Source organism: Erigeron canadensis, chromosome 1 (assembly GCF_010389155.1).
Source record: "Erigeron canadensis isolate Cc75 chromosome 1, C_canadensis_v1, whole genome shotgun sequence".
Lineage (NCBI taxonomy): Eukaryota > Viridiplantae > Streptophyta > Magnoliopsida > Asterales > Asteraceae > Erigeron > Erigeron canadensis.
In genome coordinates, this window is record NC_057761.1 from 41,864,416 (window position 1) to 41,876,561 (window position 12,146).

At 31.0% G+C, this 12,146-nt stretch overlaps 1 protein-coding gene across 1 annotated transcript; it reads right to left on the minus strand.

The window, feature by feature from the left end:
- Positions 1 to 1,903: 1,903 nt before the first annotated feature.
- Positions 1,904 to 7,534, minus strand: LOC122599765 (COBW domain-containing protein 1). The gene is made up of 9 exons (XM_043772333.1): positions 7,328 to 7,534; positions 5,760 to 5,983; positions 4,551 to 4,665; positions 4,341 to 4,430; positions 3,655 to 3,816; positions 3,434 to 3,553; positions 2,940 to 3,050; positions 2,648 to 2,729; positions 1,904 to 2,146 (listed from the first exon to the last, which is right to left on the minus strand). Exons 1-9 carry the CDS (start codon positions 7,478 to 7,480, stop codon positions 2,082 to 2,084), a joined length of 1,122 nt encoding a protein of 373 aa, XP_043628268.1. The 5' UTR covers positions 7,481 to 7,534; the 3' UTR covers positions 1,904 to 2,081.
- Between the last annotated feature and the right edge of the window lie 4,612 nt (positions 7,535 to 12,146).

The window sequence follows — 12,146 nt, forward strand, 5'->3', positions numbered from 1 at the left end:
GTGATTGTATGTATTTAACTTAACCATGTTTCTATATTTACAAAATTTGACTTTTTATTTTAATGGCTTAGATTAATTACCTTTATATTTTTAATGATCAAGATTTAATCTTTAAATTAATTTTTTCTTTTGACTATGGTAACCATATATATATATATAATATCAAAATAATATTTTAACAGATATAACATGTGCTTAAAAAAAAGTTTGAATTTTAGCTGCCTTTTTTTTTCATTCATATTAACGTTTAGTTTGTTCAACGAACCTTGAACTAACATATTACATCAGGATTAAATAATTTTTGGATGTTAAGTACTTTTATTAGTATCTCGTTGTAACCTTGCAAAGGGGTATAACGATAAATTACATATACTAACTAATAAATTTGTTAATAAAACATTAGTTATGAATAATTTATACTGTATTTAATGTATATTATCATAATTTATTAGGAAAAGTTCATTAAGCTCGAAATTTAATTAGCAAAATTATTATTATTATTATTATTATTATTATTATTATTGTAATTAGTGGCGGAGCCGCTAAAGACGTTGAGAGGGTCATATGACTCATCCTAAATATATCTATATCTATACTTTTTTATAAAACAAACTTCATCTCCCCCTCCTTAAATTTAACAACCTGAAATGACATATTTACCCTTCATCTTAATACATTTTTATTTTTATTTTATAGACTGTGACTAAAATGCCTTTAAAAAAAATTCAACCTCTATCTTTCTCACGCAAAAACACATAGCAAAAACCCTAACTCAGAATTCTTCCTCCTCCTCACCTTTCATACCCCACACAACAATTCATCACATCTCCGACCGCAATGAAATTACTTTTACATTAATAACCATACCATTACCGTTGCCGTTACCACCGCTGCATTACGCGGGCACCAATCTAGTCGTCAATAATACATACTGTATTATGCAATGGAATACCTAAGTAAATCTTGATCCAGAAACATTCGGCCCATCCTATATCACAATTTACAAAAACTTTATAGCTATATACGATTAAAAGTAATTAATTCGTTCAAATAATTAAACTTTTGAGCATTTTTTAAGGGAAAAGAATTCTCTAAAGTTATCCCAACTTGACTAGAGATGGTGATTTGTTTTGGCCATTTCAAAGTATAAGTTTTAATTCCGCCTCTGATTATAATTATGTAATAGTATTTAAAACTTCATTTTCTTAGACTGGTAGATGATTTAGTTAGCAAATTTATTAATAGATAATTTAATGGATGGTTGAGTTTTAAAAAGTAGAGGTTATAAAGTAAAGGTTGTTGAACAGTTTTAACCTCTATCTGTTAAAAGTATTAGCTGCACATTATGTGTTTTCATATTAATCATCTCAAATCTTAATCCACGTCGACTTCGCCGAATACTCGATCACATAATTTATTAGATTATAAATCTGGGCGTCTGTAAAAAAGTTGGTAGTGCTCCAAAAGATTATAATTCATCAAGTAACAAAATTTTGTAACAATTATGTTACAAGAACTCATCTATTTTGAAGAATAACTATAATGACCAACAAATTTTCCTCATTTTTTCCATTTCTGATTGTTCATTCAACGTTATATAAGGGCTTAGTATCTTTATTGCAGATGTACAAATCATGGGAACTGTCTCTCTCACATGAGGAGGATTTATTAGGTGCATCTTGTAAAAATTCAGGGGGCTGGAGGTATAATTTTATGTTAAAAATCTATCTGTTATATAGTACTGTAATAATACAGTATTTATTCTTACCAAATAGTTCCCAATAGTTATTGAACAGATATGATACTAACCTAGAACACTGAACACACATAAATTAAGGCATAAATATTACCTACCAACACCTGCCTAATATAACCACCACCTCATCATCATCATCATCATAAGTATAAATAAATAACTTTTCCATTATTTTCTTTATTATGTTAAATTTCAGTTTTCTATCATCTCAACTGCCCCAGAAAAGTGGCAAAATTACTGTTGTAATTCTCTAATCTTCAAAAAAAACTCAAGGTTACAAACTGAATTCAATGACATAATAGTTGATATGTAAGCATTACAACAATTAACATCTTGTTGAGGCACAAGCTCTAAGAGAGTCGAGAAGAATGTGTTCGTTTAGAGACCGACCTGCACAAATCATACAACATCTAAGAGCAATCCCATATATTTACTTGGCTTGACAATTTACGAATTCATGCAGACCAGAGGTGGCAAATAGGCAGATTAGACAAGTTAAATTCTGAATCGAAACAGATTTTAGGTATGGGTCAAATTTGCTCCGAAAAGACCGCCAACAATTAGTGTACATCTACAATCACCAATTGTCTCAAGCTAGACTTGAACCACAACCTGTTGATTGGAGGGTCACCCCAACCCGCTAGGCCGCTACTATTTTTATTTTAAAAAAAAAATGATGATATTTTGATATTTTGGTGTAAAATAATCATTTTTTCCATGAAAAATACAGTTAGAGGTTGTTGGCATTGGATTTCTTAGTCAACTTTTGACCCCTTCATTTCCAAAGGATGTAAATTTTACACGTATACAAGAAAATGAACCTAATAATACGTATAATGGGCCAATATTGTCATCTATGGTGACCCAATCAGTAGGTGGTTATAGTATTACCAATGAACACAACTTTATTTGTTCGATTTTCTCCAGTTCTCCACTTTCGTGCAGGAACTATCTCATATATCTCCCTCACAGCCTGCAAAGATTAAACCACCAACAAACATTTTTGGGTTCAACTAAAACACTAACATTAAGCCATAAGTGTTCCTGAGCAGAAGTACTAATATGAAGAGTATAAAGTAGTCTTGCGACCATTCTTAGAGCTAACTACCCTTATTGTTTCGGTTTTTATTTATTTCTTGTTGCTAAAAGGTAACAGATCTATATGTTTTGAATTAAAACTTACCTGTATGGTGTGCAGTTCATCCGAGTTCACAACACTCAAAACGCCTTTGCAGCGGTATACATCCATATCATGCTTCTTATCCCATAGGATCTCCTCGAGCCATAAACGCACCTGTGGGAATAGAACACACTGTGATACAAAATCTATACCAGAAGCAGATATGAGATCTTATACTATGTTCAGCCGATTAGGGTTATGTTTTTATTAATCTATAATGAGTCAAAACTGTATTTTTGGTGCATATTATATTACAACCTAAAACATTTTACTCCAAAAATTTTAAATTAGATCACTAAAAATTATATTTCAGTATTCAACACACTAGGAATACAAATTTGGACTAGAAAGTGTTATGGGCCTACCCACCAGGTTCAAACCCTATATAAAAAACATAGTCAGCCTGTACCATAATTACGTATTTTGGCGTGTTACCCACCCCACCTGACCTGCCGATTTGCCAACTTTTATGTAAAAGAAATAACCGTTCAATTTACCTTGTCAAGATCAACCTGGTGTGAATCAGAAATACACATAGTCCTGACGCCACTATCATGAAGATCTTTAGTAGTTAATGACTTGTTTTCTTCTAGTAACTGTTCCAGATGAGCAGCATGCTGAAATGCAAAAGAGATCGGAAGTAAAAACTATAGCCATCAACATACATCATAACTAAGTAGATACAATTTAGAATGAGAAAGGAAGATAAGTCACTAACCGAAGCATCATATGCTCTGCAATTTAAGACTATAGATATATCAACTTGACACCTCACAGAATGAACGACATTGGCAAGTGAATTAATGCTATGTATTTCCTTCTCGAGTTCCTCTAGATCATCTGGAGAAACCAGATCAACCTTGTTAAGAATAATAACATCCTACAACAAATGAGAAAAGCAGATGAGCAAACGATATGTCTCAACTTTTTCAAATTGAACATATAATAGGATCAACATACAAACTGGTACATGTAAAAGATGGCAATTTCAAACTGCACTTAATTATAAAATTCTTATCTGAAAAAGCTATAACTTCTGAATATATTTCACACCATAGCTAGTTACAAATATTTAGAAAAAATTACTGGATACCCAGCTGGGCAACAAGAAAGATGAAAATTACGTCTTGACCCGATATCCAACTGGCCGACGCGATAACTCTAATAAACATCATCATGGCAGCTTGAGATTAACAAAAAAAAGTGAGCTAAATTAAATCAAACAAAGAGCAAAAAAAAATGTGATTTACATGTTTAGCTATTTTCTTAGGTGGCAATTGAGTTTAATGATTTAGTCAACTTTTCATGGGGAAAAAGAGTTGACCACGAAAAATGCCACCAGCCATGATCAGCATAACTCTGTATAAAACACCCCTAAAACTATGTATATAAACTATCACTTACTGCGAATGCTATTTGTAAGAAGGCTTCGGGAAATGTGGATGAATCTTCATGCTTTCTGAGCTGGAAACGGAGATTTTTGGCATCCACAACCTGCCCATAGATAACGTCAGTAATATCAAGACATTAGTCCAGTTCATTTAGCACTTTAGTCAATCTGATTTTTAAGCAAAAATTGAACATTTTAAGCTTACATTGGAACATGAAACTTACAGTAATAATCGAGTCGAGCTTGACTGCTGATTCCAATTGATCATCCAACCAAAGAACAGATGCAAGAGGAGCAGGGTTTGCCAACCCAGTAGTCTCTAGTAATATATGATCCAGTCTACATGCACAAAAAATTTGTAAACCAAAACTTCAATTTCAAGCAGATATAAATACTCATGAGCAATTGTGTCAACATTGCAGGACCCCCCAAAAAGTTAAAAAATGATAATTAAGAAAGAACACAGATACACACATGAAATAGAAGGATAAACAAATTTTCTTTCACAGACATATTTAATATACACCTAGATCCAATATTTTGATATATTAATAATCGCTAAATGGTGAGATGCAAACTAATTGAGTAACCTAAAAACTGAAAATAGTTAAATTGTCTAACTTATTATTAGATAGAACAATAACAAAAACATAATAACATATACGAGTAATCACTAAACAAAGGAGTTTTTTTTTCTTGTCTAGAATAAGAACTTTACTTTTTCAACTGTCTCGGTTGGGGAAACTTCCTATTTTTGGGCTAGGGTGACATTAAAAGTTGGGATAAGCATTAGGTTAGAATTATATAGGCTCATCTGCTTACATGCCCATATCTTATGATAATGATGGTAAGATTTATGTTTTCAAGTTTATTAATTTTCCCACCTTATTGTTACATTATCTAGGTACATATATGCACACGCACGCACACACATGCATACACTCTCACACAGATACATATTCTCACACATTGTTCACACACATATACATACCCACACGTGCAAACATATATATCTTCACACCATAGCTGGAGGTCTTTTTGGAGGTGACCTCTATGGTTGTCTAATCTCAGCTCTCCCATAATTGGGTATAATTGTTGTTGGTGGTGGTGATATTAAAGTTGGTTCTGATTAAACTTTTTCAATCAAATGCCGTGATTAAAGCTCATGACCAAATATAATGCTGACTGTCATTTTTTGTTTGAAAAGTACAAAATCTATAACAGCATGGTTTTAAGGCATCTTATTCATTTCGAGTTGAATATACATTCACACACTTCACAACATATGTATGAGCCATGTCAACAATATAAGAGCTTTAATTACGATCATCCGGTAAAAACCCTTCCGACAACAAACAAGATATATGAATTTACTTATGTGAACTCAGTCATGCTGCAAAAATCAGATAAATTTATAATAAATAGGGCAATACCTTTGCCTCATCTGCACAAGTTGTTCCAAGGCTTGAACAAGGCTATGTTTAACAGTACAACAGACACAGCCATTAGCAAGCTCAACCCATTCTTCAACAAGTGCGCCTCCGTCACCTTCGCCTTCATTAATCATTGCTCTTTCAACTCCAATCTCTTCCCCGAACTCATTTAATATTACAGCTATCCTTTTTCCATGTTTCCCATTTAATATATAATTTACCAACTGGAATCAGACCAAGAAACCTCATTAGTTTGTTACACATATTATTTCACAGAAATATAATATCATCAAGCAATACCCGTTTATATAAACATTCCCAAAATGAATAGTTGAGAAAGAAAATGCTAAAAAAATACAAAACTTTATACCATTATCTAACTAAATACATAACATTGTTTGGCTCATACGAGACATTAAAGTTAGTTGTAAACACATTTTGGAAACTTTTTATTTTTTCAGAAAAAAACGTAATTAAAGCTTATATCTCAATACACCTTACCGAAGTGCTTCTAAGTTGTTGAAAATTACAAAATATATGGAGTAAACAAATGTTACCCGTGTCTTTTTAAGACGTCCCAACTAACTCGCTATGATCCTAATTTATCAGACACCTTAACAAAGAATGTGTCACGTAAAAAAAAAAAATGTTAACGTGTCCATTTTCTCAGACTCCTGATCAAAGTATGTGTCACATAGAAAAATAAGAGGGTGTCACCATATGATAAGCATCATATTACGATAAAAGCTTTAATTAGGGTCATTTTACATAATTAGAAAAAAATGTTGTCCAAAAGTGTAATGGAAACCAACTCTTAACGCCTCTATCTGAACCAAATATTAGTTGCTAAAGGCGGAGTATGAGGGAGGTGGGGGTGGACAGAGAAACCTCTACCCACGGGAAAAGACTGCTATTTTAGGTAACTATGTATCCTATATGTATGGAAAGGGCAATAGGTTTATTTCCAGAAACCTTAAGCATACCGCCCCCACCCCCAACACGTGAGTAGGGATGGAAAAAAAACCCCGACAAGACGAGGCAACCCGATACCCAACCCGAAAGGACCCGATATCAGTACCTATATCTACTTACTTATAAGTGATTAGTTTTTAATCTATATTCCACATTAATATCAACTAATTTTGTATTAATATTCCACAACTTGCGCATCCATTTCTCAAAGCTTTAAGAGCAGGTAGTATCCTTTTTCAAATCATACAAGTTTTATAAATAACTATCCTTATCGGGTCGGGTTACGGGTTTTAGGCATAATTTTATCCCCTGACAGATGGGTAACATATTCCTTATCGGGTTCAGGTTTGGCATGAACCCGACCCATTGCCAATTCTACACGTGAGAGGTAAATCGAGCTGACTGGGTTACAAGAACATGGAGAGTTGTCAGACCACAAGGATCGAACACATCACTTTAATTTATGGAAAGGGGTTCCACCTTTTAACCAAGTCGGCTTAGTGCCCGGGTCATGTATATAATCAATATATATAATACAGTAATAATAATAATAATGATCATATATACGAGTAATATAAAGGAAGAGAAATGAATACAGTGGATTTTCCGGCACCGAGATAACCGGTGATGACGGTGACGCCGACCGGTGGAAGATCGTCGACGTTATGAAGAGATTGGTGGGTATGGTTGATATCGACGGCGAGTGGCGGTGGGTCTTCGTCTTCTTCCTCCATTTTTGATGTGTTCATCTTGAGAAATGAAATTCAGAGTCAGTCAAAACTCAAAACCCTTTTGTGGGGTTTTACGTTTACACCTAGACAAGGTACTCGTATTTTTTAATTTTTTACTTTAGATATGAAACCACAAATATATCTTCTACCCCTGATTTGATTCGATTCCTAGGATTTTCATTTTCCCGGGATTTCTCGTTTTATTTTGAAGAGAAAAGAAAATAAAAGATAAAAAACTTTTAGTTTTTGTATTTTTGAGGTTTTGCTTTAAAAGAAAGGAAAGGAAAAGAAAGAGAAAAATAAGATGTTTTGATCCCAAAACTTTCTTGCCAAAAGTGGCAAGATTTGAAAAGAAAAGTGGTGAAATTATTATTAACCCCTCAAATTTATATAAAGGTTTTAATCTATAAATGTAAAATTATATATTTTTATCTTTTTTTTTCCTTCCCTTCTAACTCAATAATACATTTAACTATCAACTTTCTTTTCCTTTCTTTCAACTCAAGAGTGTCATATATCCTTTCTTCCCCTATCCAATCTTCTCATTTCTTTTCTTTTAATAAAAACTCGAGAATACAGTGTTAGAGTGCATTCTTGAGTTTTATTTTAAAGGGTAAGAAACTTTTAGTTTTTGTATTCTTGAGTTTTTGTTTTAAAAGAAAGGGGAAAATATAATGTTTTGATCCCAAAACTTTCTTGCTACTTTTGGCAAAATTTGGAAGGAAAAGTGGTGAAATTATTATTATACCCCTCAAACTTATATAAAGGTTTTAATTACTACAAGGCTATAAATGTAAAATTGTATCTTTTTATCCTTTCTTTTTCTTCCCTTCTAACTTAAGAATACTTTTAATTATAAACTTTTTTTTCTTTTCTTTCAACTCGGGAATGCCTTTTTTTATGTAATTATCTATCCTTTCTTCCCCTATCCAATCTTCTCCTTTCTTTTCTTTTAATAAAAACTCGAGAATACATAAAGTCTTACATGATACAAACTCATATATTTTAACAACTAGAAAATTAATAATAGTTTTGTTCACAACATATATTTATATATTTTAATTTTAATAACATGATCGACCACAAATATTTTCATGACATAATCAAGGTAATCACGTTATACAGCTTAATCCCATTAGTTTAAGGGGATAACAAGTATACTGCTAGAAGCATGCTTTTAGCATGATTTTGTGAGGGATGATGATTTTATATTTAGACATGTGATTCATAGGAGGGAAGATTGTGAGGGGAAATAGAAAAGGATATATGTTTCTAATAACATATTTGTTTTTCCCTTAGTTTAAAATAAACTAGACATTTTTATGGTATAAGTTGTTTTTAATGTAGGCATTAAAACGTAGAAGTTTTTGTATTTCTAATGTAAAGGTTTTAATGTTAGCATTGAAGGAGTCTTAAGAGTATCGAGGATGCTTCACTTTTACCTTTTATATTTATATTTATGTTATATAATGATGGATGAATGTTCGTGCAAAAGTGGTGGTGATGACTGGTACTGATGGTGGTTACGGCGATGGCGACAAGTAATATAAATTATTGATGTAAATATAATTGATGTAAAATGAGCTAATATAGTTATCTTAGGAGTTGATAGATAGATTTTATAAAGTAATTCGTTAAGTGTCTTTTTGGTGGACCATGTTTGTAAGTTATTAGATATGTTGATTATATAGGGTACAATTGGTTTTTAAAATGTTTTTAGCTTAAAAAAAGGAAGAGTATTCTCCTAAGTTGCCCAACATGATTAGTCATGTTAGCCAACTCTTGACATTTGGATGTAAATCAAATGTCAAGAATTAAAGTTTATTTTTCAATTTTGACTCTTGATTTTCATCTAAGGGTCAAAATGTTTCCAACTTAATAGATCAAGTTGAAAACAACTTGTGGAGATCCATATAAAGCGATGGTTATAAAGGCGACTAGTAGTGGTGGAAGCGACTAGTGGTGACAAGTCGTGTAATGTATTGATTTACATGTAATTGATGTTAAACAAATAATGTATTATTTTAGGAGTTGATGGGTAAATTATGTAATTTATTTCATTAATGATATTGCTGGTACATTATTTAAAGAGGTGAGTAGAGTAGTTGTCTCTTGCATAGTTGTTAAACTCTTACAAGTCACGAGTCGACTCGTACAAATCAATTTACACCAAAAACGAATTGACTCGTTTTTTTCGAGTCTCTAACGAGTTGCTATGTGAACTTGGACCGAGTCACGAGTCACAAATCTATAACTATTGTAGTTTGATAGTATGGTTATATATATTATATCTATTGTTACATTATTTTGTTTGTTACCTATGTAATTTTGGTCCTTTTGTTGCGTATATGGAGATAAATTATAAGTTTATGACTCAAATCTATTAAATATGTAATGTTTTGGTAAATCTATACAGACAACGAAGTTATATTTTGCTTCTAAAAATGTCACATATATATAATTACAATATATCTTTTATATAAATAAAACAAGATTCCTATGAAATCATTATTTTCTAAATAATGTTTAGTTGTCATTTTTAGACTTATTTCTATCAATTATTTCTTTTTTATTTTCTTGATTTATGACATCAATCTATAAAAAGTTTAAATCATTTTCTAATTGATTTATGATTTATTTCATTTTTAGCCCAAGTCCAATGTAAATTAAAATATAATTATCAATTTTTAAGCACTTTCCTTCTTTAAGTTTAGTTAATTCTTATTTTTGTTATTTATGATGTCCTTTTCTATAAGAAAAAAATTATTTTATTTTGAAAACTCTAATATTTTATACATGGTCTTATAAGTTTTCATCGTCTAAATAGTTTTATCATAATAGATTTTAAATTATCCACATATTATGTGGGTTAATAAGATAATTATGTACATTTGAAATATAAGATATACTATTTCGAGATTATGAGTATGGTTAAACTATCTCATAGTTCTTAGACATCGACGTAACTTAATATTACAAAAGTTTTATTAATAAGCCCGGGTTGAACCCGGGTTAATTAGCTAGTTATGTAATGTCCAGACTCTCACTAGTCGGATCACGTTCTAAGTCACTGGTCAAAAAATAATATTTTCGAGTCGAGTAAAAAATTACGAATTGACTAACTATGATATTTTGTGTTATTTGGTCTTAAAATGAAAAGCTCATATGCATCATATAGGAGATGAGTGAAGGTAAAAATCGGACTCATTATCGTTAGTTGATCTGTAGGAGTCTTTGTTGTTTTTAGGTAAAAATTGTTTTTTGATGTAGACATTGAAGTGTAGAAGTTTTTATATTTTCAATGTGAAGTTTTTAATGTTAGCATTGAGGAAGTTGAAATGAAGATGCTTCATTTTTACTTCTCATCTTTATCTTTATGTTATATTGGTGTCATATCTTTTTTTTTTTTATTATTATTATTGAATAATTTGAAGTGGCAGCATATATATTTGAAGTTATTAATTGAATATAAAGACAAAAGTTCAACTAAATTAAAATATATTAAAGTATAGGGTAATCGAAGTGAAAATATTTTTAAAATAAGAACGGTGAGAACACTTAAAAATATTATTTTGATGCATTAAAAGTCCATAAAACTAACACAATGCATAACTAATTATCATTATTTAAGTGTTTAACAATATATTAAAACGACACTCGCCTATACATACCACCAGAACTAAAAGTCTAGTTGATACTTTTAAAAAGATGTCAACAAATCACTCTATTTCTGATTTTCGTTTCATCAAAACAGATGATTTGCAATGTCATCAATCACTTTATCCAAAAGTCACAATAATATATTTTCACATATGTATCATCAACGATAGTGAATCACGTATGACAATTATAAAACACTTTCGTTTTGCGCAATTGTCTTGCAAAATATATACATTCATTTAAAGCAAGCAAGATGTGAAGTGTGAGCATTCTAAAGTTAACCATCACATATTCACACTTGAGGCCCATATGATGTCAAAATCGTTCCTTTCTCTTTCTTTGAGTTTGTTCTTTTTATGGATAAATTTACAAAATAGATTTAGCCATGATGTTTACTGATTTCTCAAATAGGGGTCAATTCAAGTTTGATTTTTCCTTTCTCTAGAGGAGTCAAAAGTGACCTTAAATGCACCATGAAAGATGTATACTTATAATATGTTCAATATCAACTATTCTCAATTAATATTGGTATATATGAACAAAGTGTGAAAGATGCAAGATGTAGATTAAAAATTTAAAATTATCATGCTAACGTGATACACATTTGATATTTGTTTTCAAAGAGAAATTAAGCATTTCAGCAAAACAAACCGATTGGAGTATCAGTGACTTTTTTTCACTACGTGTGAAAAAATATTTCGGTCTTTAATTTATAATAATGTCATTCGTACTCGTATTTTACAAATTATAGAATAAAACCAATTAATTGTACATGTCATTTGATGTAGTCGTAAATAACAAAATCTTGTCACAAGATTTAATATTTTAGTTAAATTGTCCCGTGTTGTGTTAGTGAAGTTTATCATAGTATCATTCTGTGAACTTTATTATAGTGAGTATAATTTAAACTCTTATTGTTTATGCAATTGAAAAGGTTTACAAAAAAGTTATTATGAAACCTCAATATATGTCATTTTCTAGCCTCGTTGTTTATAACATTGTAACAAAATTTTATTAACAAAAT

Coding starts and splice junctions, on each gene's coding strand:
- LOC122599765 (XM_043772333.1), bottom strand. CDS start 7,480: ATGAACACATCAAAAATGGAGGAAGAAGACGAAGACCCACCGCCACTC. Junction 4,431..4,550: donor AGCTCGACTCGATTATTACT/GTAAGTTTCATG, acceptor ATCTATGGGCAG/GTTGTGGATGCCAAAAATCT. Junction 2,730..2,939: donor ATGAACTGCACACCATACAG/GTAAGTTTTAAT, acceptor TAATCTTTGCAG/GCTGTGAGGGAGATATATGA.